This window comes from Nipponia nippon, unplaced genomic scaffold (genome assembly GCF_047370975.1).
Source record: "Nipponia nippon isolate SJK-2023a ecotype South Korea unplaced genomic scaffold, ASM4737097v1 scaffold_21, whole genome shotgun sequence".
NCBI lineage: Eukaryota > Metazoa > Chordata > Aves > Pelecaniformes > Threskiornithidae > Nipponia > Nipponia nippon.
In genome coordinates this window covers 1,264,715-1,289,960 of record NW_028262338.1, presented here as the reverse complement: position 1 = coordinate 1,289,960, position 25,246 = coordinate 1,264,715, and the positions used below count along the sequence as shown (strand labels likewise).

Genomic DNA, 25,246 nt, shown 5'->3' with positions numbered 1-25,246 from the left:
CGCGGCGGGACTGCGCCCGCCGCCGCCCGCTGCCCGCGCTGCCGGCTCGCCCCGGCGCACGGACCCGCGCGCACACCGCGCCGGGGCGGGAAGCGCCGGGAAGGAGCGCCGAGAGCCCTGCGGGGCCGCCGCTCGAGTCCGAGCGCACGGGCGGCGCCGGCAGCTGCCCCGCGTCCTGCCCCGCTCCCCGCTGCCCGGAGCCCGCGGGCAGGCGGGCGCGCTTGGCTGCCGGGGCGCCAGTCCGCGCCCTTGCAGAAACGCGGCGGCGAGACGAGCACAACCCGTTTCCCACGGCACCGTGGGGCGGCGGCTCAGCCCGGCGGCACCGAGCCGCGCTCCCCGGTCGAGCAGCCGGGCGACAGCCTCCGCAGGTAGCAGCACGGCACGGCACTACGGCTCCTCGGGAATCTCAGGCTGACGACGGGGAACGCAGGCGGCTCCCAGCGAGGCTCAGGCGTGGACGCGCCTGCCGGCCGGCCAGTCCAGCGCCTCAACGGCGGGAGGGGCCGTGCGGCCCGCGTTGCCTTCCCTCTCGCCAGCGGGCTGCCAGCTGCACCGCACTTCTTCGTCCTCGCCCGCCTCAGCGCAGCTGGAGCTCTTGGGTCAGTTGGAAAGGTCACTGCCCCCACCTCACGCCTTTGCAGAGGCCTTTGCACACCCAGGGCCCCTGCTGGGGTAGCCGCCAAGTTTCCCCTGACCTCGATCGAACTGGGCCCTGCTGCAGCCAGAAGCTCAGGGCTCACAAGAGCCATACAGGCCTGCCAGCAAATCCACGATCCCCACAGTTTTACTGAATGCTCTATCGGCTGCGTCTCCAAAGCGAGGAAATGGACCCGTTCAACTTTACCTCAGCCAAGGGACAAAATGAGAGAAAAAAAGCCTCCCGGCCTTTTGAAAGCTTGGACAGAGCTTTCCCAGAAAGAACATCTCCACAAAGACTCTCTCCACACAAGGCATTCAGCGGTTCTCTTTATTTCACTTTTACACACAAGGGTATCCCAGTTTACAACGGTACAGTTTATAACTGCGGCACAACACAGCGCGAAGCTTTCCAGCTATTCCCTGCCACACTGCCTGCAGTCAAGCAATCCGTTATTACACATGGGGTGACAGTCCTTCTCAAGAGGAGTAGGTAAGACAATGCTCAAAGACAGTCTGCAGGGTAGAAGGAGAAAGGGCAAAAAGGAGGATGCAAATGCTCTAACACAAACGCAGAAAATCATATCGGGACAGCTTTCCACTCCCATCAAGAAGCCTCTGAATTCCGGAACAACAAGGATGAGACCAAACTCAAGGGCCCTTTTCCAAGTTCATCTCGATTCGACCTTCAGGCACAGTCCTTTGAAGCACCTCGTGGCGTTTTCATACAATCCACTCAAAGACAATGACCATGTTCTCGCAGCTCTGTACGGTTACAGCCTGTCCCAACACCGCTAGTGCTGCCATATTTCCAAGGCAATCCCAAGGAGACAGCCCACGCAACCCTCCCCTTACGGGCCAAAGGAAGATCTTGTTGTGCGGTTTGCTGCTCTCCCTTAGAGAACGTGAGACTTCTGTATTCAAAGGGTCAAAACAGCCTTCTTGCCTGCTGAGCTGCAATTGCGTGCATCGCAACGGCTGGATGTGAGCTACTCCCTGCTTCACCGGGCAGCCTTTGTGCAGCATATGCAGACACACAACGGCTGTCCGGACAGACATAATGACCAGGGGGCAAAACACACAGAGCCCACACAGCTCAGACAGAGACATCCCGAACCCAGAGAAGAAAGAGCCCCACGCTTGCAACACATTGTAACACACTACTCACAACTTCCTTGCTTTTCTGACCTAGGACGAGGGCTACCTGCATTTCAGTGAGCATGTGATTTGTCTGCCTGACCTTGCCATCGCAGTACAGCACAGAATAAAAGGTCCACGGTCTTGCCTGACAGCGAGTGAGACAAGAACTTAGCTGGGGCCCTTGGGACTAACCCCACTCTCAAAGCATTTCAGAAATGGCTGTAGCAGAGCTGAAAGATATTATTGCCTGAGAGAGGGAGCCTTTAGGTTTTTTCTTTGTTTGTTTGTTTGTTTGTTTGTTTGTTTGTTTGTTTGTTTGTCTGTTTGTCTGTTTGTTTGTTTGGAGGGGGAGACAACCTTTCTTCTGACCTAGAACTGGAGGGAAACCGGTGACACCAATTGCAAATGCAGATTTCGTCTGGAGGAACCATTGCCACGTGTTGTAGCCCAGCTCCCTTCCGATCAGGAGGCATGAGGCCTCTGGCTGCGCTGACTCCATGCTAGTTAAAGGAAAGACTATTGAACTCTTCTGCAGAGAGCATCCCGGCGTTGTTTGGTGCCATGTCCTCCGTGGTGATAGGGCCACGGGGGAAATCTCGTTCGCCGTCAGTGCTCCCACTCGTGCCACAGTGCTGTGGTGGCAGGCTGGGGAGGATGGGCTTCAGGAACTTGAACTCGCTGTTGCCCGAGCCTGTCGTGAGGTTGATCTCGTAGCAATAGGCGTGGGACAGGGTCCCTGCAGTAGCAGCGTCAGCCAGGCCGCTCTGCAAGTTGCCAGCGCCGTGAACCACACGCCCACCCTTCAGCTCCTTTCTCTTGCACATCTTGCGAGCAACGAAGGCTGCCGTGGACGTGAGGAAGAGGAGTGAGACACAGACCAATGAAATGATTAAATAGGTTGTCAGGGAGCCGCTGTTGTCCTCTGTGGCCAGGCTGCTGTGCGGTAGGCGCATGTCTGAGAAGTCACTGAGCAGGAGTGCGCTCAGCGCCGCGGTGGCCGACAGCGGTGGCTGCCCATTGTCTCGCACCAGGACAACAAGCTTCTGCTTCACGGTGTCTCTCTCCGTCACGGACCTCCTCAGCCGCACCTCCCCACTCTGGGCACCCACCACAAAGAGCCCGGGGTCGGTGGCCCTCAGCAGGTGGTATGAGAGCCACGAGTTCTGCCCCGAGTCGGCATCCACGGCCACCACTTTGGTGATGAGGTACCCTGCCTCAGCCGACATGGGCACCAGCTCGCTGGATGGTGGGCTGCTGTCTTGCGAGGGGTACAGCACCAGCGGCGCATTGTCATTCTCATCCACCACGACAAGGCGGACGGTGACGTTGGCACTAAGGCGAGGAGACCCCGCATCGGAGGCGCTCACCAAGACCTCCATCTGCTTCACCTGCTCATAGTCCAGAGGCCGCAGCACAAACACCTGCCCGTTCTCAGAGTTCACAGAGATGCAGGAGCAGGGAGGCTGCTCTGCGGGGTGGGCTGGTGCCAGGGAATAGGTCACCTTGGCATTGGGCCCCACGTCGGCATCCGCGGCACTGACGGCTCCGACGAGCACTGTGGGGGCATTGTTCTCACGCACATGCATGGTGTACGACGTCTGGTTGAAGACAGGTGCATTGTCGTTGACATCGGAGATGTCCACCGTGAAGGTCTGGGTGGTCGTGAGAGGAGGTGACCCCACGTCTGCTGCTGTGACAGTGAGGATGTACCGTGCTGTCTCCTCCCTGTCCAGAGTGCTCACGGTCACCAGCTCGTAGTAATTCTTATAGGCCGGCCGCAGGGAGAACGACAGCTGGTCTTCAAGGGCACAGGTGATCTTCCCGTTGGCGCCAGCATCTCGGTCCCTGACAGTAAAGAGGGCGACCACTGTCCCGGGTAATGCGTTCTCGGGGAGGGGGCTGCTGAAGGAATTGACCACCAGCTCTGGTGCATTGTCATTCACATCCACCACCTCCACCAACACCTTGCAGATTGACGAGAGGCCCCCGCCATCTGTGGCCCGCACGCTGAGCTCGTGATTCTGTGCTGCCTCAAAGTCCAGAGGCTTTGTGACTTTAATTTCACCGCTCCTGGGGTCAATTGCGAATGCCAAGTGGCTCTGGCCCACTGCTTGGCTGAACTGATAGGTGATGTCCCCGTTGATTCCCACGTCCCGATCGGTTGCCACCACGCTGATGACCACAGAGCCCTCCGGTGCATTTTCCAAAACCTGAGCAAGGTACCGCTCCTCCGTGAAGACGGGAGCATTGTCATTTACATCTAGAACGACAATGTGGATTTGGGTGGTCCCACTCCTGGGCGGAGAGCCCCCGTCCACGGCGATGAGACTGAAACCCACCTCCGCCTGCTCCTCTCTGTCTAGAGGCATTTCCAAGACCAGTTCCACATATTTGTCTCCCTTACTGCGACTGCCAAAGGAGACACTAAAGTACTCGTTGTCGGGAGAGATGCTGTAAGCCTGGATGCTGTTGCTGCCAACATCCAGGTCCCGAGCCCCCTCCAGCGGGAAACGCGAGCCCGGGTTGCTCGTTTCCAGGATTTTAAAAGTGACTCGTTCCTCCGGGAAAACGGGCGAATGGTCGTTGACGTCCTGCACCGCCACCTCGACCCGAAAGAACTGCAGGGGGTTCGCCAGCAGGAGCTCGAAGGGGAGCGTGCAGGTAGCGGACTGCCCGCACAGCTCCTCCCGGTCCAGCCTGTCCGCCACTACGAGGCGGCCGGTGCCGCGGTCTAAGCGAAAGTGCTGCCGGCCGTCGTCCGAGGCCAGGCGGGCGCGGCGAGCCGCGAGCTGCGCCGGGGCCAGCCCCGCGTCCTCCGCCACGTTGGCTACCACGGAGCCGCTCTCCGCCTCCTCGGCTACGGAGTAGCGGATGGGCTCGGAGCGAGCGTGCGGCAGGGAGAGGAAAGCAGAGAGACAAAGCACTTGCCTTGCGATCGCCATGTCGCGGCGGCGGACAGCCTCCGTCTCGCCGATCGCCCGCGCGGTCCTCCGCCGAAAGCGGCGCCCGGCGGCGGCGCGGCGGCGCGGCGGGCGGGCGCCCTCCCTCTCGCCGAGTCCGGCTGGCGGCCCGGAGCGCGGCCGCCGTGGCCCGGCAGCGGATTGCACGGGGCACCGCTCGCCGCCGCTCGCCGCCGCTGCCCGGCTCGTCTGGGCTGGGCTGCGCTCGGCCGGGCTGGGCTCGGCCGCCTCCCCGCCCGCAGCCGCTCGGCGCCGCCTTGGCCGGGAGCACCACCCTGCGGCCCGCGGCGGGACTGCGCCCGCCGCCGCCCGCTGCCCGCGCTGCCGGCTCGCCCCGGCGCACGGACCCGCGCGCACACCGCGCCGGGGCGGGAAGCGCCGGGAAGGAGCGCCGAGAGCCCTGCGGGGCCGCCGCTCGAGTCCGAGCGCACGGGCGGCGCCGGCAGCTGCCCCGCGTCCTGCCCCGCTCCCCGCTGCCCGGAGCCCGCGGGCAGGCGGGCGCGCTTGGCTGCCGGGGCGCCAGTCCGCGCCCTTGCAGAAACGCGGCGGCGAGACGAGCACAACCCGTTTCCCACGGCACCGTGGGGCGGCGGCTCAGCCCGGCGGCACCGAGCCGCGCTCCCCGGTCGAGCAGCCGGGCGACAGCCTCCGCAGGTAGCAGCACGGCACGGCACTACGGCTCCTCGGGAATCTCAGGCTGACGACGGGGAACGCAGGCGGCTCCCAGCGAGGCTCAGGCGTGGACGCGCCTGCCGGCCGGCCAGTCCAGCGCCTCAACGGCGGGAGGGGCCGTGCGGCCCGCGTTGCCTTCCCTCTCGCCAGCGGGCTGCCAGCTGCACCGCACTTCTTCGTCCTCGCCCGCCTCAGCGCAGCTGGAGCTCTTGGGTCAGTTGGAAAGGTCACTGCCCCCACCTCACGCCTTTGCAGAGGCCTTTGCACACCCAGGGCCCCTGCTGGGGTAGCCGCCAAGTTTCCCCTGACCTCGATCGAACTGGGCCCTGCTGCAGCCAGAAGCTCAGGGCTCACAAGAGCCATACAGGCCTGCCAGCAAATCCACGATCCCCACAGTTTTACTGAATGCTCTATCGGCTGCGTCTCCAAAGCGAGGAAATGGACCCGTTCAACTTTACCTCAGCCAAGGGACAAAATGAGAGAAAAAAAAGCCTCCCGGCCTTTTGAAAGCTTGGACAGAGCTTTCCCAGAAAGAACATCTCCACAAAGACTCTCTCCACACAAGGCATTCAGCGGTTCTCTTTATTTCACTTTTACACACAAGGGTATCCCGGTTTACAACGGTACAGTTTATAACTGCGGCACAACACAGCGCGAAGCTTTCCAGCTATTCCCTGCCACACTGCCTGCAGTCAAGCAATCCGTTATTACACATGGGGTGACAGTCCTTCTCAAGAGGAGTAGGTAAGACAATGCTCAAAGACAGTCTGCAGGGTAGAAGGAGAAAGGGCAAAAAGGAGGATGCAAATGCTCTAACACAAACGCAGAAAATCATATCGGGACAGCTTTCCACTCCCATCAAGAAGCCTCTGAATTCCGGAACAACAAGGATGAGACCAAACTCAAGGGCCCTTTTCCAAGTTCATCTCGATTCGACCTTCAGGCACAGTCCTTTGAAGCACCTCGTGGCGTTTTCATACAATCCACTCAAAGACAATGACCATGTTCTCGCAGCTCTGTACGGTTACAGCCTGTCCCAACACCGCTAGTGCTGCCATATTTCCAAGGCAATCCCAAGGAGACAGCCCACGCAACCCTCCCCTTACGGGCCAAAGGAAGATCTTGTTGTGCGGTTTGCTGCTCTCCCTTAGAGAACGTGAGACTTCTGTATTCAAAGGGTCAAAACAGCCTTCTTGCCTGCTGAGCTGCAATTGCGTGCATCGCAACGGCTGGATGTGAGCTACTCCCTGCTTCACCGGGCAGCCTTTGTGCAGCATATGCAGACACACAACGGCTGTCTGGACAGACATAATGACCAGGGGGCAAAACACACAGAGCCCACACAGCTCAGACAGAGACATCCCGAACCCAGAGAAGAAAGAGCCCCACGCTTGCAACACATTGTAACACACTACTCACAACTTCCTTGCTTTTCTGACCTAGGACAAGGGCTACCTGCATTTCAGTAAGCATGTGATTTGTCTGCCTGACCTTGCCATCGCAGTACAGCACAGAATAAAAGGTCCACGGTCTTGCCTGACAGCGAGTGAGACAAGAACTTAGCTGGGGCCCTTGGGACTAACCCCACTCTCAAAGCATTTCAGAAATGGCTGTAGCAGAGCTGAAAGATATTATTGCCTGAGAGAGGGAGCCTTTAGGTTTTTTCTTTGTTTGTTTGTTTGTTTGTTTGTTTGTTTGTTTGTTTGTCTGTTTGTCTGTTTGTTTGTTTGGAGGGGGAGACAACCTTTCTTCTGACCTAGAACTGGAGGGAAACCGGTGACACCAATTGCAAATGCAGATTTCGTCTGGAGGAACCATTGCCACGTGTTGTAGCCCAGCTCCCTTCCGATCAGGAGGCATGAGGCCTCTGGCTGCGCTGACTCCATGCTAGTTAAAGGAAAGACTATTGAACTCTTCTGCAGAGAGCATCCCGGCGTTGTTTGGTGCCATGTCCTCCGTGGTGATAGGGCCACGGGGGAAATCTCGTTCGCCGTCAGTGCTCCCACTCGTGCCACAGTGCTGTGGTGGCAGGCTGGGGAGGATGGGCTTCAGGAACTTGAACTCGCTGTTGCCCGAGCCTGTCGTGAGGTTGATCTCGTAGCAATAGGCGTGGGACAGGGTCCCTGCAGTAGCAGCGTCAGCCAGGCCGCTCTGCAAGTTGCCAGCGCCGTGAACCACACGCCCACCCTTCAGCTCCTTTCTCTTGCACATCTTGCGAGCAACGAAGGCTGCCGTGGACGTGAGGAAGAGGAGTGAGACACAGACCAATGAAATGATTAAATAGGTTGTCAGGGAGCCGCTGTTGTCCTCTGTGGCCAGGCTGCTGTGCGGTAGGCGCATGTCTGAGAAGTCACTGAGCAGGAGTGCGCTCAGCGCCGCGGTGGCCGACAGCGGTGGCTGCCCATTGTCTCGCACCAGGACAACAAGCTTCTGCTTCACGGTGTCTCTCTCCGTCACGGACCTCCTCAGCCGCACCTCCCCACTCTGGGCACCCACCACAAAGAGCCCGGGGTCGGTGGCCCTCAGCAGGTGGTATGAGAGCCACGAGTTCTGCCCCGAGTCGGCATCCACGGCCACCACTTTGGTGATGAGGTACCCTGCCTCAGCCGACATGGGCACCAGCTCGCTGGATGGTGGGCTGCTGTCTTGCGAGGGGTACAGCACCAGCGGCGCATTGTCATTCTCATCCACCACGACAAGGCGGACGGTGACGTTGGCACTAAGGCGAGGAGACCCCGCATCGGAGGCGCTCACCAAGACCTCCATCTGCTTCACCTGCTCATAGTCCAGAGGCCGCAGCACAAACACCTGCCCGTTCTCAGAGTTCACAGAGATGCAGGAGCAGGGAGGCTGCTCTGCGGGGTGGGCTGGTGCCAGGGAATAGGTCACCTTGGCATTGGGCCCCACGTCGGCATCCGCGGCACTGACGGCTCCGACGAGCACTGTGGGGGCATTGTTCTCACGCACATGCATGGTGTACGACGTCTGGTTGAAGACAGGTGCATTGTCGTTGACATCGGAGATGTCCACCGTGAAGGTCTGGGTGGTCGTGAGAGGAGGTGACCCCACGTCTGCTGCTGTGACAGTGAGGATGTACCGTGCTGTCTCCTCCCTGTCCAGAGTGCTCACGGTCACCAGCTCATAGTAATTCTTATAGGCCGGCCGCAGGGAGAACGACAGCTGGTCTTCAAGGGCACAGGTGATCTTCCCGTTGGCGCCAGCATCTCGGTCCCTGACAGTAAAGAGGGCGACCACTGTCCCGGGTAATGCGTTCTCGGGGAGGGGGCTGCTGAAGGAATTGACCACCAGCTCTGGTGCATTGTCATTCACATCCACCACCTCCACCAACACCTTGCAGATTGACGAGAGGCCCCCGCCATCTGTGGCCCGCACGCTGAGCTCGTGATTCTGTGCTGCCTCAAAGTCCAGAGGCTTTGTGACTTTAATTTCACCGCTCCTGGGGTCAATTGCGAATGCCAAGTGGCTCTGGCCCACTGCTTGGCTGAACTGATAGGTGATGTCCCCGTTGATTCCCACGTCCCGATCGGTTGCCACCACGCTGATGACCACAGAGCCCTCCGGTGCATTTTCCAAAACCTGAGCAAGGTACAGCTCCTCCGTGAAGATGGGAGCATTGTCATTTACATCTAGAACGACAATGTGGATTTGGGTGGTCCCACTCCTGGGCGGAGAGCCCCCGTCCACGGCGATGAGACTGAAACCCACCTCCGCCTGCTCCTCTCTGTCTAGAGGCATTTCCAAGACCAGTTCCACATACTTCTTCCCCTTACTGCGACTGCCAAAAGAGACACTAAAGTACTCGTTGTCGGGAGAGATGCTGTAAGCCTGGATGCTGTTGCTGCCAACATCCAGGTCCCGAGCCCCCTCCAGCGGGAAACGCGAGCCCGGGTTGCTCGTTTCCAGGATTTTAAAAGTGACTCGTTCCTCCGGGAAAACGGGCGAATGGTCGTTGACGTCCTGCACCGCCACCTCGACCCGAAAGAACTGCAGGGGGTTCGCCAGCAGGAGCTCGAAGGGGAGCGTGCAGGTAGCGGACTGCCCGCACAGCTCCTCCCGGTCCAGCCTGTCCGCCACTACGAGGCGGCCGGTGCCGCGGTCTAAGCGAAAGTGCTGCCGGCCGTCGTCCGAGGCCAGGCGGGCGCGGCGAGCCGCGAGCTGCGCCGGGGCCAGCCCCGCGTCCTCCGCCACGTTGGCTACCACGGAGCCGCTCTCCGCCTCCTCGGCTACGGAGTAGCGGATGGGCTCGGAGCGAGCGTGCGGCAGGGAGAGGAAAGCAGAGAGACAAAGCACTTGCCTTGCGATCGCCATGTCGCGGCGGCGGACAGCCTCCGTCTCGCCGATCGCCCGCGCGGTCCTCCGCCGAAAGCGGCGCCCGGCGGCGGCGCGGCGGCGCGGCGGGCGGGCGCCCTCCCTCTCGCCGAGTCCGGCTGGCGGCCCGGAGCGCGGCCGCCGTGGCCCGGCAGCGGATTGCACGGGGCACCGCTCGCCGCCGCTCGCCGCCGCTGCCCGGCTCGTCTGGGCTGGGCTGCGCTCGGCCGGGCTGGGCTCGGCCGCCTCCCCGCCCGCAGCCGCTCGGCGCCGCCTTGGCCGGGAGCACCACCCTGCGGCCCGCGGCGGGACTGCGCCCGCCGCCGCCCGCTGCCCGCGCTGCCGGCTCGCCCCGGCGCACGGACCCGCGCGCACACCGCGCCGGGGCGGGAAGCGCCGGGAAGGAGCGCCGAGAGCCCTGCGGGGCCGCCGCTCGAGTCCGAGCGCACGGGCGGCGCCGGCAGCTGCCCCGCGTCCTGCCCCGCTCCCCGCTGCCCGGAGCCCGCGGGCAGGCGGGCGCGCTTGGCTGCCGGGGCGCCAGTCCGCGCCCTTGCAGAAACGCGGCGGCGAGACGAGCACAACCCGTTTCCCACGGCACCGTGGGGCGGCGGCTCAGCCCGGCGGCACCGAGCCGCGCTCCCCGGTCGAGCAGCCGGGCGACAGCCTCCGCAGGTAGCAGCACGGCACGGCACTACGGCTCCTCGGGAATCTCAGGCTGACGACGGGGAACGCAGGCGGCTCCCAGCGAGGCTCAGGCGTGGACGCGCCTGCCGGCCGGCCAGTCCAGCGCCTCAACGGCGGGAGGGGCCGTGCGGCCCGCGTTGCCTTCCCTCTCGCCAGCGGGCTGCCAGCTGCACCGCACTTCTTCGTCCTCGCCCGCCTCAGCGCAGCTGGAGCTCTTGGGTCAGTTGGAAAGGTCACTGCCCCCACCTCACGCCTTTGCAGAGGCCTTTGCACACCCAGGGCCCCTGCTGGGGTAGCCGCCAAGTTTCCCCTGACCTCGATCGAACTGGGCCCTGCTGCAGCCAGAAGCTCAGGGCTCACAAGAGCCATACAGGCCTGCCAGCAAATCCACGATCCCCACAGTTTTACTGAATGCTCTATCGGCTGCGTCTCCAAAGCGAGGAAATGGACCCGTTCAACTTTACCTCAGCCAAGGGACAAAATGAGAGAAAAAAAGCCTCCCGGCCTTTTGAAAGCTTGGACAGAGCTTTCCCAGAAAGAACATCTCCACAAAGACTCTCTCCACACAAGGCATTCAGCGGTTCTCTTTATTTCACTTTTACACACAAGGGTATCCCGGTTTACAACGGTACAGTTTATAACTGCGGCACAACACAGCGCGAAGCTTTCCAGCTATTCCCTGCCACACTGCCTGCAGTCAAGCAATCCGTTATTACACATGGGGTGACAGTCCTTCTCAAGAGGAGTAGGTAAGACAATGCTCAAAGACAGTCTGCAGGGTAGAAGGAGAAAGGGCAAAAAGGAGGATGCAAATGCTCTAACACAAACGCAGAAAATCATATCGGGACAGCTTTCCACTCCCATCAAGAAGCCTCTGAATTCCGGAACAACAAGGATGAGACCAAACTCAAGGGCCCTTTTCCAAGTTCATCTCGATTCGACCTTCAGGCACAGTCCTTTGAAGCACCTCGTGGCGTTTTCATACAATCCACTCAAAGACAATGACCATGTTCTCGCAGCTCTGTACGGTTACAGCCTGTCCCAACACCGCTAGTGCTGCCATATTTCCAAGGCAATCCCAAGGAGACAGCCCACGCAACCCTCCCCTTACGGGCCAAAGGAAGATCTTGTTGTGCGGTTTGCTGCTCTCCCTTAGAGAACGTGAGACTTCTGTATTCAAAGGGTCAAAACAGCCTTCTTGCCTGCTGAGCTGCAATTGCGTGCATCGCAACGGCTGGATGTGAGCTACTCCCTGCTTCACCGGGCAGCCTTTGTGCAGCATATGCAGACACACAACGGCTGTCTGGACAGACATAATGACCAGGGGGCAAAACACACAGAGCCCACACAGCTCAGACAGAGACATCCTGAACCCAGAGAAGAAAGAGCCCCACGCTTGCAACACATTGTAACACACTACTCACAACTTCCTTGCTTTTCTGACCTAGGACGAGGGCTACCTGCATTTCAGTAAGCATGTGATTTGTCTGCCTGACCTTGCCATCGCAGTACAGCACAGAATAAAAGGTCCACGGTCTTGCCTGACAGCGAGTGAGACAAGAACTTAGCTGGGGCCCTTGGGACTAACCCCACTCTCAAAGCATTTCAGAAATGGCTGTAGCAGAGCTGAAAGATATTATTGCCTGAGAGAGGGAGCCTTTAGTTTTTTTCTTTGTTTGTTTGTTTGTTTGTTTGTTTGTTTGTTTGTTTGTCTGTTTGTCTGTTTGTTTGTTTGGAGGGGGAGACAACCTTTCTTCTGACCTAGAACTGGAGGGAAACCGGTGACACCAATTGCAAATGCAGATTTCGTCTGGAGGAACCATTGCCACGTGTTGTAGCCCAGCTCCCTTCCGATCAGGAGGCATGAGGCCTCTGGCTGCGCTGACTCCATGCTAGTTAAAGGAAAGACTATTGAACTCTTCTGCAGAGAGCATCCCGGCGTTGTTTGGTGCCATGTCCTCCGTGGTGATAGGGCCACGGGGGAAATCTCGTTCGCCGTCAGTGCTCCCACTCGTGCCACAGTGCTGTGGTGGCAGGCTGGGGAGGATGGGCTTCAGGAACTTGAACTCGCTGTTGCCCGAGCCTGTCGTGAGGTTGATCTCGTAGCAATAGGCGTGGGACAGGGTCCCTGCAGTAGCAGCGTCAGCCAGGCCGCTCTGCAAGTTGCCAGCGCCGTGAACCACACGCCCACCCTTCAGCTCCTTTCTCTTGCACATCTTGCGAGCAACGAAGGCTGCCGTGGACGTGAGGAAGAGGAGTGAGACACAGACCAATGAAATGATTAAATAGGTTGTCAGGGAGCCGCTGTTGTCCTCTGTGGCCAGGCTGCTGTGCGGTAGGCGCATGTCTGAGAAGTCACTGAGCAGGAGTGCGCTCAGCACCGCGGTGGCCGACAGCGGTGGCTGCCCATTGTCTCGCACCAGGACAACAAGCTTCTGCTTCACGGTGTCTCTCTCCGTCACGGACCTCCTCAGCCGCACCTCCCCACTCTGGGCACCCACCACAAAGAGCCCGGGGTCGGTGGCCCTCAGCAGGTGGTATGAGAGCCACGAGTTCTGCCCCGAGTCGGCATCCACGGCCACCACTTTGGTGATGAGGTACCCTGCCTCAGCCGACATGGGCACCAGCTCGCTGGATGGTGGGCTGCTGTCTTGCGAGGGGTACAGCACCAGCGGCGCATTGTCATTCTCATCCACCACGACAAGGCGGACGGTGACGTTGGCACTAAGGCGAGGAGACCCCGCATCGGAGGCGCTCACCAAGACCTCCATCTGCTTCACCTGCTCATAGTCCAGAGGCCGCAGCACAAACACCTGCCCGTTCTCAGAGTTCACAGAGATGCAGGAGCAGGGAGGCTGCTCTGCGGGGTGGGCTGGTGCCAGGGAATAGGTCACCTTGGCATTGGGCCCCACGTCGGCATCCGCGGCACTGACGGCTCCGACGAGCACTGTGGGGGCATTGTTCTCACGCACATGCATGGTGTACGACGTCTGGTTGAAGACAGGTGCATTGTCGTTGACATCGGAGATGTCCACCGTGAAGGTCTGGGTGGTCGTGAGAGGAGGTGACCCCACGTCTGCTGCTGTGACAGTGAGGATGTACCGTGCTGTCTCCTCCCTGTCCAGAGTGCTCACGGTCACCAGCTCGTAGTAATTCTTATAGGCCGGCCGCAGGGAGAACGACAGCTGGTCTTCAAGGGCACAGGTGATCTTCCCGTTGGCGCCAGCATCTCGGTCCCTGACAGTAAAGAGGGCGACCACTGTCCCGGGTAATGCGTTCTCGGGGAGGGGGCTGCTGAAGGAATTGACCACCAGCTCTGGTGCATTGTCATTCACATCCACCACCTCCACCAACACCTTGCAGATTGACGAGAGGCCCCCGCCATCTGTGGCCCGCACGCTGAGCTCGTGATTCTGTGCTGCCTCAAAGTCCAGAGGCTTTGTGACTTTAATTTCACCGCTCCTGGGGTCAATTGCGAATGCCAAGTGGCTCTGGCCCACTGCTTGGCTGAACTGATAGGTGATGTCCCCGTTGATTCCCACGTCCCGATCGGTTGCCACCACGCTGATGACCACAGAGCCCTCCGGTGCATTTTCCAAAACCTGAGCAAGGTACAGCTCCTCCGTGAAGATGGGAGCATTGTCATTTACATCTAGAACGACAATGTGGATTTGGGTGGTCCCACTCCTGGGCGGAGAGCCCCCGTCCACGGCGATGAGACTGAAACCCACCTCCGCCTGCTCCTCTCTGTCTAGAGGCATTTCCAAGACCAGTTCCACATACTTCTTCCCCTTACTGCGACTGCCAAAAGAGACACTAAAGTACTCGTTGTCGGGAGAGATGCTGTAAGCCTGGATGCTGTTGCTGCCAACATCCAGGTCCCGAGCCCCCTCCAGCGGGAAACGCGAGCCCGGGTTGCTCGTTTCCAGGATCTTAAAAGTGACTCGTTCCTCCGGGAAAACGGGCGAATGGTCGTTGACGTCCTGCACCGCCACCTCGACCCGAAAGAACTGCAGGGGGTTCGCCAGCAGGAGCTCGAAGGGGAGCGTGCAGGTAGCGGACTGCCCGCACAGCTCCTCCCGGTCCAGCCTGTCCGCCACTACGAGGCGGCCGGTGCCGCGGTCTAAGCGAAAGTGCTGCCGGCCGTCGTCCGAGGCCAGGCGGGCGCGGCGAGCCGCGAGCTGCGCCGGGGCCAGCCCCGCGTCCTCCGCCACGTTGGCTACCACGGAGCCGCTCTCCGCCTCCTCGGCTACGGAGTAGCGGATGGGCTCGGAGCGAGCGTGCGGCAGGGAGAGGAAAGCAGAGAGACAAAGCACTTGCCTTGCGATCGCCATGTCGCGGCGGCGGACAGCCTCCGTCTCGCCGATCGCCCGCGCGGTCCTCCGCCGAAAGCGGCGCCCGGCGGCGGCGCGGCGGCGCGGCGGGCGGGCGCCCTCCCTCTCGCCGAGTCCGGCTGGCGGCCCGGAGCGCGGCCGCCGTGGCCCGGCAGCGGATTGCACGGGGCACCGCTCGCCGCCGCTCGCCGCCGCTGCCCGGCTCGTCTGGGCTGGGCTGCGCTCGGCCGGGCTGGGCTCGGCCGCCTCCCCGCCCGCAGCCGCTCGGCGCCGCCTTGGCCGGGAGCACCACCCTGCGGCCCGCGGCGGGACTGCGCCCGCCGCCGCCCGCTGCCCGCGCTGCCGGCTCGCCCCGGCGCACGGACCCGCGCGCACACCGCGCCGGGGCGGGAAGCGCCGGGAAGGAGCGCCGAGAGCCCTGCGGGGCCGCCGCTCGAGTCCGAGCGCACGGGCGGCGCCGGCAGCTGCCCCGCGTCCTGCCCCGCTCCCCGCTGCCCGGAGCCCGCGGGCAGGCGGGCGCGCTTGGCTGCCGGGGCGCCAGTCCGCGCCCTTGCAGAAACGCGGCGGCGAGACGAGCACAACCCGTTTCCCACGGCACCGTGGGGCGGCGGCTCAGCCCGGCGGCACCGAGCCGCGCTCCCCGGTCGAGCAGCCGGGCGACAGCCTCCGCAGGTAGCAGCACGGCACGGCACTACGGCTCCTCGGGAATCTCAGGCTGACGACGGGGAACGCAGGCGGCTCCCAGCGAGGCTCAGGCGTGGACGCGCCTGCCGGCCGGCCAGTCCAGCGCCTCAACGGCGGGAGGGGCCGTGCGGCCCGCGTTGCCTTCCCTCTCGCCAGCGGGCTGCCAGCTGCACCGCACTTCTTCGTCCTCGCCCGCCTCAGCGCAGCTGGAGCTCTTGGGTCAGTTGGAAAGGTCACTGCCCCCACCTCACGCCTTTGCAGAGGCCTTTGCACACCCAGGGCCCCTGCTGGGGTAGCCGCCAAGTTTCCCCTGACCTCGATCGAACTGGGCCCTGCTGCAGCCAGAAGCTCAGGGCTCACAAGAGCCATACAGGCCTGCCAGCAAATCCACGATCCCCACAGTTTTACTGAATGCTCTATCGGCTGCGTCTCCAAAGCGAGGAAATGGACCCGTTCAACTTTACCTCAGCCAAGGGACAAAATGAGAGAAAAAAAGCCTCCCGGCCTTTTGAAAGCTTGGACAGAGCTTTCCCAGAAAGAACATCTCCACAAAGACTCTCTCCACACAAGGCATTCAGCGGTTCTCTTTATTTCACTTTTACACACAAGGGTATCCCGGTTTACAACGGTACAGTTTATAACTGCGGCACAACACAGCGCGAAGCTTTCCAGCTATTCCCTGCCACACTGCCTGCAGTCAAGCAATCCGTTATTACACATGGGGTGACAGTCCTTCTCAAGAGGAGTAGGTAAGACAATGCTCAAAGACAGTCTGCAGGGTAGAAGGAGAAAGGGCAAAAAGGAGGATGCAAATGCTCTAACACAAACGCAGAAAATCATATCGGGACAGCTTTCCACTCCCATCAAGAAGCCTCTGAATTCCGGAACAACAAGGATGAGACCAAACTCAAGGGCCCTTTTCCAAGTTCATCTCGATTCGACCTTCAGGCACAGTCCTTTGAAGCACCTCGTGGCGTTTTCATACAATCCACTCAAAGACAATGACCATGTTCTCGCAGCTCTGTACGGTTACAGCCTGTCCCAACACCGCTAGTGCTGCCATATTTCCAAGGCAATCCCAAGGAGACAGCCCACGCAACCCTCCCCTTACGGGCCAAAGGAAGATCTTGTTGTGCGGTTTGCTGCTCTCCCTTAGAGAACGTGAGACTTCTGTATTCAAAGGGTCAAAACAGCCTTCTTGCCTGCTGAGCTGCAATTGCGTGCATCGCAACGGCTGGATGTGAGCTACTCCCTGCTTCACCGGGCAGCCTTTGTGCAGCATATGCAGACACACAACGGCTGTCCGGACAGACATAATGACCAGGGGGCAAAACACACAGAGCCCACACAGCTCAGACAGAGACATCCCGAACCCAGAGAAGAAAGAGCCCCACGCTTGCAACACATTGTAACACACTACTCACAACTTCCTTGCTTTTCTGACCTAGGACGAGGGCTACCTGCATTTCAGTAAGCATGTGATTTGTCTGCCTGACCTTGCCATCGCAGTACAGCACAGAATAAAAGGTCCACGGTCTTGCCTGACAGCGAGTGAGACAAGAACTTAGCTGGGGCCCTTGGGACTAACCCCACTCTCAAAGCATTTCAGAAATGGCTGTAGCAGAGCTGAAAGATATTATTGCCTGAGAGAGGGAACCTTTAGTTTTTTTCTTTGTTTGTTTGTTTGTTTGTTTGTTTGTTTGTTTGTTTGTTTGTTTGTTTGTCTGTTTGTCTGTTTGTTTGTTTGGAGGGGGAGACAACCTTTCTTCTGACCTAGAACTGGAGGGAAACCGGTGACACCAATTGCAAATGCAGATTTCGTCTGGAGGAACCATTGCCACGTGTTGTAGCCCAGCTCCCTTCCGATCAGGAGGCATGAGGCCTCTGGCTGCGCTGACTCCATGCTAGTTAAAGGAAAGACTATTGAACTCTTCTGCAGAGAGCATCCCGGCGTTGTTTGGTGCCATGTCCTCCGTGGTGATAGGGCCACGGGGGAAATCTCGTTCGCCGTCAGTGCTCCCACTCGTGCCACAGTGCTGTGGTGGCAGGCTGGGGAGGATGGGCTTCAGGAACTTGAACTCGCTGTTGCCCGAGCCTGTCGTGAGGTTGATCTCGTAGCAATAGGCGTGGGACAGGGTCCCTGCAGTAGCAGCGTCAGCCAGGCCGCTCTGCAAGTTGCCAGCGCCGTGAACCACACGCCCACCCTTCAGCTCCTTTCTCTTGCACATCTTGCGAGCAACGAAGGCTGCCGTGGACGTGAGGAAGAGGAGTGAGACACAGACCAATGAAATGATTAAATAGGTTGTCAGGGAGCCGCTGTTGTCCTCTGTGGCCAGGCTGCTGTGCGGTAGGCGCATGTCTGAGAAGTCACTGAGCAGGAGTGCGCTCAGCGCCGCGGTGGCCGACAGCGGTGGCTGCCCATTGTCTCGCACCAGGACAACAAGCTTCTGCTTCACGGTGTCTCTCTCCGTCACGGACCTCCTCAGCCGCACCTCCCCACTCTGGGCACCCACCACAAAGAGCCCGGGGTCGGTGGCCCTCAGCAGGTGGTATGAGAGCCACGAGTTCTGCCCCGAGTCGGCATCCACGGCCACCACTTTGGTGATGAGGTACCCTGCCTCAGCCGACATGGGCACCAGCTCGCTGGATGGTGGGCTGCTGTCTTGCGAGGGGTACAGCACCAGCGGCGCATTGTCATTCTCATCCACCACGACAAGGCGGACGGTGACGTTGGCACTAAGGCGAGGAGACCCCGCATCGGAGGCGCTCACCAAGACCTCCATCTGCTTCACCTGCTCATAGTCCAGAGGCCGCAGCACAAACACCTGCCCGTTCTCAGAGTTCACAGAGATGCAGGAGCAGGGAGGCTGCTCTGCGGGGTGGGCTGGTGCCAGGGAATAGGTCACCTTGGCATTGGGCCCCACGTCGGCATCCGCGGCACTGACGGCTCCGACGAGCACTGTGGGGGCATTGTTCTCACGCACATGCATGGTGTACGACGTCTGGTTGAAGACAGGTGCATTGTCGTTGACATCGGAGATGTCCACCGTGAAGGTCTGGGTGGTCGTGAGAGGAGGTGACCCCACGTCTGCTGCTGTGACAGTGAGGATGTACCGTGCTGTCTCCTCCCTGTCCAGAGTGCTCACGGTCACCAGCTCATAGTAATTCTTATAGGCCGGCCGCAGGGAGAACGACAGCTGGTCTTCAAGGGCACAGGTGATCTTCCCGTTGGCGCCAGCATCTCGGTCCCTGACAGTAAAGAGGGCGACCACTGTCCCGGGTAATGCGTTCTCGGGGAGGGGGCTGCTGAAGGAATTGACCACCAGCTCTGGTGCATTGTCATTCACATCCACCACCTCCACCAACACCTTGCAGATTGACGAGAGGCCCCCGCCATCTGTGGCCCGCACGCTGAGCTCGTGATTCTGTGCTGCCTCAAAGTCCAGAGGCTTTGTGACTTTAATTTCACCGCTCCTGGGGTCAATTGCGAATGCCAAGTGGCTCTGGCCCACTGCTTGGCTGAACTGATAGGTGATGTCCCCGTTGATTCCCACGTCCCGATCGGTTGCCACCACGCTGATGACCACAGAGCCCTCCGGTGCATTTTCCAAAACCTGACCAACGTAGACTTTCTGGGTGAAGATGGGAGCATTGTCATTTACATCTAGAACGACAATGTGGATTTGGGTGGTCCCACTCCTGGGCGGAGAGCCCCCATCCACGGCGATGAGACTGAAACCCACCTCCGCCTGCTCCTCTCTGTCTAGAGGCATTTCCAAGACCAGTTCCACATATTTGTCGTCCTCACTCTGACTGCCAAAAGAGACACTAAAGTACTCGTTGTCGGGAGAGATGCTGTAAGCCTGGATGCTGTTGCTGCCAACATCCAGGTCCCGAGCCCCCTCCAGCGGGAAACGCGAGCCCGGGTTGCTCGTTTCCGGGATCTTAAAAGTGACTCGTTCCTCCGGGAAAACGGGCGAATGGTCGTTGACGTCCTGCACCGCCACCTCGACCCGAAAGAACTGCAGGGGGTTCGCCAGCAGGAGCTCGAAGGGGAGCGTGCAGGTAGCGGACTGCCCGCACAGCTCCTCCCGGTCCAGCCTGTCCGCCACTACGAGGCGGCCGGTGCCGCGGTCTAAGCGAAAGTGCTGCCGGCCGTCGTCCGAGGCCAGGCGGGCGCGGCGAGCCGCGAGCTGCGCCGGGGCCAGCCCCGCGTCCTCCGCCACGTTGGCTACCACGGAGCCGCTCTCCGCCTCCTCGGCTACGGAGTAGCGGATGGGCTCGGAGCGAGCGTGCGGCAGGGAGAGGAAAGCAGAGAGACAAAGCACTTGCCTTGCGATCGCCATGTCGCGGCGGCGGACAGCCTCCGTCTCGCCGATCGCCCGCGCGGTCCTCCGCCGAAAGCGGCGCCCGGCGGCGGCGCGGCGGCGCGGCGGGCGGGCGCCCTCCCTCTCGCCGAGTCCGGCTGGCGGCCCGGAGCGCGGCCGCCGTGGCCCGGCAGCGGATTGCACGGGGCACCGCTCGCCGCCGCTCGCCGCCGCTGCCCGGCTCGTCTGGGCTGGGCTGCGCTCGGCCGGGCTGGGCTCGGCCGCCTCCCCGCCCGCAGCCGCTCGGCGCCGCCTTGGCCGGGAGCACCACCCTGCGGCCCGCGGCGGGACTGCGCCCGCCGCCGCCCGCTGCCCGCGCTGCCGGCTCGCCCCGGCGCACGGACCCGCGCGCACACCGCGCCGGGGCGGGAAGCGCCGGGAAGGAGCGCCGAGAGCCCTGCGGGGCCGCCGCTCGAGTCCGAGCGCACGGGCGGCGCCGGCAGCTGCCCCGCGTCCTGCCCCGCTCCCCGCTGCTCGGAGCCCGCGGGCAGGCGGGCGCGCTTGGCTGCCGGGGCGCCAGTCCGCGCCCTTGCAGAAACGCGGCGGCGAGACGAGCACAACCCGTTTCCCACGGCACCGTGGGGCGGCGGCTCAGCCCGGCGGCACCGAGCCGCGCTCCCCGGTCGAGCAGCCGGGCGACAGCCTCCGCAGGTAGCAGCACGGCACGGCACTACGGCTCCTCGGGAATCTCAGGCTGACGACGGGGAACGCAGGCGGCTCCCAGCGAGGCTCAGGCGTGGACGCGCCTGCCGGCCGGCCAGTCCAGCGCCTCAACGGCGGGAGGGGCCGTGCGGCCCGCGTTGCCTTCCCTCTCGCCAGCGGGCTGCCAGCTGCACCGCACTTCTTCGTCCTCGCCCGCCTCAGCGCAGCTGGAGCTCTTGGGTCAGTTGGAAAGGTCACTGCCCCCACCTCACGCCTTTGCAGAGGCCTTTGCACACCCAGGGCCCCTGCTGGGGTAGCCGCCAAGTTTCCCCTGACCTCGATCGAACTGGGCCCTGCTGCAGCCAGAAGCTCAGGGCTCACAAGAGCCATACAGGCCTGCCAGCAAATCCACGATCCCCACAGTTTTACTGAATGCTCTATCGGCTGCGTCTCCAAAGCGAGGAAATGGACCCGTTCAACTTTACCTCAGCCAAGGGACAAAATGAGAGAAAAAAAGCCTCCCGGCCTTTTGAAAGCTTGGACAGAGCTTTCCCAGAAAGAACATCTCCACAAAGACTCTCTCCACACAAGGCATTCAGCGGTTCTCTTTATTTCACTTTTACACACAAGGGTATCCCGGTTTACAACGGTACAGTTTATAACTGCGGCACAACACAGCGCGAAGCTTTCCAGCTATTCCCTGCCACACTGCCTGCAGTCAAGCAATCCGTTATTACACATGGGGTGACAGTCCTTCTCAAGAGGAGTAGGTAAGACAATGCTCAAAGACAGTCTGCAGGGTAGAAGGAGAAAGGGCAAAAAGGAGGATGCAAATGCTCTAACACAAACGCAGAAAATCATATCGGGACAGCTTTCCACTCCCATCAAGAAGCCTCTGAATTCCGGAACAACAAGGATGAGACCAAACTCAAGGGCCCTTTTCCAAGTTCATCTCGATTCGACCTTCAGGCACAGTCCTTTGAAGCACCTCGTGGCGTTTTCATACAATCCACTCAAAGACAATGACCATGTTCTCGCAGCTCTGTACGGTTACAGCCTGTCCCAACACCGCTAGTGCTGCCATATTTCCAAGGCAATCCCAAGGAGACAGCCCACGCAACCCTCCCCTTACGGGCCAAAGGAAGATCTTGTTGTGCGGTTTGCTGCTCTCCCTTAGAGAACGTGAGACTTCTGTATTCAAAGGGTCAAAACAGCCTTCTTGCCTGCTGAGCTGCAATTGCGTGCATCGCAACGGCTGGATGTGAGCTACTCCCTGCTTCACCGGGCAGCCTTTGTGCAGCATATGCAGACACACAACGGCTGTCCGGACAGACATAATGACCAGGGGGCAAAACACACAGAGCCCACACAGCTCAGACAGAGACATCCCGAACCCAGAGAAGAAAGAGCCCCACGCTTGCAACACATTGTAACACACTACTCACAACTTCCTTGCTTTTCTGACCTAGGACGAGGGCTACCTGCATTTCAGTAAGCATGTGATTTGTCTGCCTGACCTTGCCATCGCAGTACAGCACAGAATAAAAGGTCCACGGTCTTGCCTGACAGCGAGTGAGACAAGAACTTAGCTGGGGCCCTTGGGACTAACCCCACTCTCAAAGCATTTCAGAAATGGCTGTAGCAGAGCTGAAAGATATTATTGCCTGAGAGAGGGAACCTTTAGTTTTTTTCTTTGTTTGTTTGTTTGTTTGTTTGTTTGTTTGTCTGTTTGTCTGTTTGTTTGTTTGGAGGGGGAGACAACCTTTCTTCTGACCTAGAACTGGAGGGAAACCGGTGACACCAATTGCAAATGCAGATTTCGTCTGGAGGAACCATTGCCACGTGTTGTAGCCCAGCTCCCTTCCGATCAGGAGGCATGAGGCCTCTGGCTGCGCTGACTCCATGCTAGTTAAAGGAAAGACTATTGAACTCTTCTGCAGAGAGCATCCCGGCGTTGTTTGGTGCCATGTCCTCCGTGGTGATAGGGCCACGGGGGAAATCTCGTTCGCCGTCAGTGCTCCCACTCGTGCCACAGTGCTGTGGTGGCAGGCTGGGGAGGATGGGCTTCAGGAACTTGAACTCGCTGTTGCCCGAGCCTGTCGTGAGGTTGATCTCGTAGCAATAGGCGTGGGACAGGGTCCCTGCAGTAGCAGCGTCAGCCAGGCCGCTCTGCAAGTTGCCAGCGCCGTGAACCACACGCCCACCCTTCAGCTCCTTTCTCTTGCACATCTTGCGAGCAACGAAGGCTGCCGTGGACGTGAGGAAGAGGAGTGAGACACAGACCAATGAAATGATTAAATAGGTTGTCAGGGAGCCGCTGTTGTCCTCTGTGGCCAGGCTGCTGTGCGGTAGGCGCATGTCTGAGAAGTCACTGAGCAGGAGTGCGCTCAGCGCCGCGGTGGCCGACAGCGGTGGCTGCCCATTGTCTCGCACCAGGACAACAAGCTTCTGCTTCACGGTGTCTCTCTCCGTCACGGACCTCCTCAGCCGCACCTCCCCACTCTGGGCACCCACCACAAAGAGCCCGGGGTCGGTGGCCCTCAGCAGGTGGTATGAGAGCCACGAGTTCTGCCCCGAGTCGGCATCCACGGCCACCACTTTGGTGATGAGGTACCCTGCCTCAGCCGACATGGGCACCAGCTCGCTGGATGGTGGGCTGCTGTCTTGCGAGGGGTACAGCACCAGCGGCGCATTGTCATTCTCATCCACCACGACAAGGCGGACGGTGACGTTGGCACTAAGGCGAGGAGACCCCGCATCGGAGGCGCTCACCAAGACCTCCATCTGCTTCACCTGCTCATAGTCCAGAGGCCGCAGCACAAACACCTGCCCGTTCTCAGAGTTCACAGAGATGCAGGAGCAGGGAGGCTGCTCTGCGGGGTGGGCTGGTGCCAGGGAATAGGTCACCTTGGCATTGGGCCCCACGTCGGCATCCGCGGCACTGACGGCTCCGACGAGCACTGTGGGGGCATTGTTCTCACGCACATGCATGGTGTACGACGTCTGGTTGAAGACAGGTGCATTGTCGTTGACATCGGAGATGTCCACCGTGAAGGTCTGGGTGGTCGTGAGAGGAGGTGACCCCACGTCTGCTGCTGTGACAGTGAGGATGTACCGTGCTGTCTCCTCCCTGTCCAGAGTGCTCACGGTCACCAGCTCATAGTAATTCTTATAGGCCGGCCGCAGGGAGAACGACAGCTGGTCTTCAAGGGCACAGGTGATCTTCCCGTTGGCGCCAGCATCTCGGTCCCTGACAGTAAAGAGGGCGACCACTGTCCCGGGTAATGCGTTCTCGGGGAGGGGGCTGCTGAAGGAATTGACCACCAGCTCTGGTGCATTGTCATTCACATCCACCACCTCCACCAACACCTTGCAGATTGACGAGAGGCCCCCGCCATCTGTGGCCCGCACGCTGAGCTCGTGATTCTGTGCTGCCTCAAAGTCCAGAGGCTTTGTGACTTTAATTTCACCGCTCCTGGGGTCAATTGCGAATGCCAAGTGGCTCTGGCCCACTGCTTGGCTGAACTGATAGGTGATGTCCCCGTTGATTCCCACGTCCCGATCGGTTGCCACCACGCTGATGACCACAGAGCCCTCCGGTGCATTTTCCAAAACCTGACCAACGTAGACTTTCTGGGTGAAGATGGGAGCATTGTCATTTACATCTAGAACGACAATGTGGATTTGGGTGGTCCCACTCCTGGGCGGAGAGCCCCCATCCACGGCGATGAGACTGAAACCCACCTCCGCCTGCTCCTCTCTGTCTAGAGGCATTTCCAAGACCAGTTCCACATATTTGTCGTCCTCACTCTGACTGCCAAAAGAGACACTAAAGTACTCGTTGTCGGGAGAGATGCTGTAAGCCTGGATGCTGTTGCTGCCAACATCCAGGTCCCGAGCCCCCTCCAGCGGGAAACGCGAGCCCGGGTTGCTCGTTTCCGGGATCTTAAAAGTGACTCGTTCCTCCGGGAAAACGGGCGAATGGTCGTTGACGTCCTGCACCGCCACCTCGACCCGAAAGAACTGCAGGGGGTTCGCCAGCAGGAGCTCGAAGGGGAGCGTGCAGGTAGCGGACTGCCCGCACAGCTCCTCCCGGTCCAGCCTGTCCGCCACTACGAGGCGGCCGGTGCCGCGGTCTAAGCGAAAGTGCTGCCGGCCGTCGTCCGAGGCCAGGCGGGCGCGGCGAGCCGCGAGCTGCGCCGGGGCCAGCCCCGCGTCCTCCGCCACGTTGGCTACCACGGAGCCGCTCTCCGCCTCCTCGGCTACGGAGTAGCGGATGGGCTCGGAGCGAGCGTGCGGCAGGGAGAGGAAAGCAGAGAGACAAAGCACTTGCCTTGCGATCGCCATGTCGCGGCGGCGGACAGCCTCCGTCTCGCCGATCGCCCGCGCGGTCCTCCGCCGAAAGCGGCGCCCGGCGGCGGCGCGGCGGCGCGGCGGGCGGGCGCCCTCCCTCTCGCCGAGTCCGGCTGGCGGCCCGGAGCGCGGCCGCCGTGGCCCGGCAGCGGATTGCACGGGGCACCGCTCGCCGCCGCTCGCCGCCGCTGCCCGGCTCGTCTGGGCTGGGCTGCGCTCGGCCGGGCTGGGCTCGGCCGCCTCCCCGCCCGCAGCCGCTCGGCGCCGCCTTGGCCGGGAGCACCACCCTGCGGCCCGCGGCGGGACTGCGCCCGCCGCCGCCCGCTGCCCGCGCTGCCGGCTCGCCCCGGCGCACGGACCCGCGCGCACACCGCGCCGGGGCGGGAAGCGCCGGGAAGGAGCGCCGAGAGCCCTGCGGGGCCGCCGCTCGAGTCCGAGCGCA

At 61.0% G+C, this 25,246-nt stretch overlaps 5 protein-coding genes across 5 annotated transcripts; all 5 read right to left on the bottom strand.

The window, feature by feature from the left end:
• Positions 1 to 1,007: 1,007 nt before the first annotated feature.
• On the bottom strand, positions 1,008 to 4,807 carry LOC148055514 (protocadherin beta-15-like). Its single transcript, XM_087760061.1, has one exon. The coding sequence runs from the start codon at positions 4,719 to 4,721 to the stop codon at positions 2,280 to 2,282; it is 2,442 nt and encodes an 813-aa protein (XP_087616187.1). The 5' UTR covers positions 4,722 to 4,807; the 3' UTR covers positions 1,008 to 2,279.
• A 1,163-nt stretch (positions 4,808 to 5,970) lies between these two features.
• Positions 5,971 to 9,826, bottom strand: LOC148055513 (protocadherin beta-15-like). Its single transcript, XM_087760060.1, has one exon. The coding sequence runs from the start codon at positions 9,738 to 9,740 to the stop codon at positions 7,299 to 7,301; it is 2,442 nt and encodes an 813-aa protein (XP_087616186.1). The 5' UTR covers positions 9,741 to 9,826; the 3' UTR covers positions 5,971 to 7,298.
• A 1,162-nt stretch (positions 9,827 to 10,988) lies between these two features.
• Positions 10,989 to 14,844, bottom strand: LOC148055512 (protocadherin beta-15-like). The gene has a single exon (XM_087760059.1). It carries the CDS (start codon positions 14,756 to 14,758, stop codon positions 12,317 to 12,319), a length of 2,442 nt encoding a protein of 813 aa, XP_087616185.1. The 5' UTR covers positions 14,759 to 14,844; the 3' UTR covers positions 10,989 to 12,316.
• Positions 14,845 to 16,006: 1,162 nt separating this feature from the next.
• Positions 16,007 to 19,874, bottom strand: LOC104011921 (protocadherin beta-15-like). Its single transcript, XM_087760057.1, has one exon. The coding sequence runs from the start codon at positions 19,786 to 19,788 to the stop codon at positions 17,347 to 17,349; it is 2,442 nt and encodes an 813-aa protein (XP_087616183.1). The 5' UTR covers positions 19,789 to 19,874; the 3' UTR covers positions 16,007 to 17,346.
• A 1,162-nt stretch (positions 19,875 to 21,036) lies between these two features.
• Positions 21,037 to 24,884, bottom strand: LOC148055511 (protocadherin beta-15-like). The gene has a single exon (XM_087760056.1). It carries the CDS (start codon positions 24,796 to 24,798, stop codon positions 22,357 to 22,359), a length of 2,442 nt encoding a protein of 813 aa, XP_087616182.1. The 5' UTR covers positions 24,799 to 24,884; the 3' UTR covers positions 21,037 to 22,356.
• Between the last annotated feature and the right edge of the window lie 362 nt (positions 24,885 to 25,246).

What these genes read in the sequence shown, in the direction of transcription:
- LOC148055514 (XM_087760061.1), bottom strand. Translation starts at nt 4,721, where the DNA reads ATGGCGATCGCAAGGCAAGTGCTTTGTCTCTCTGCTTTCCTCTCCCTG.
- LOC104011921 (XM_087760057.1), bottom strand. Translation starts at nt 19,788, where the DNA reads ATGGCGATCGCAAGGCAAGTGCTTTGTCTCTCTGCTTTCCTCTCCCTG.
- LOC148055512 (XM_087760059.1), bottom strand. Translation starts at nt 14,758, where the DNA reads ATGGCGATCGCAAGGCAAGTGCTTTGTCTCTCTGCTTTCCTCTCCCTG.
- LOC148055511 (XM_087760056.1), bottom strand. Translation starts at nt 24,798, where the DNA reads ATGGCGATCGCAAGGCAAGTGCTTTGTCTCTCTGCTTTCCTCTCCCTG.
- LOC148055513 (XM_087760060.1), bottom strand. Translation starts at nt 9,740, where the DNA reads ATGGCGATCGCAAGGCAAGTGCTTTGTCTCTCTGCTTTCCTCTCCCTG.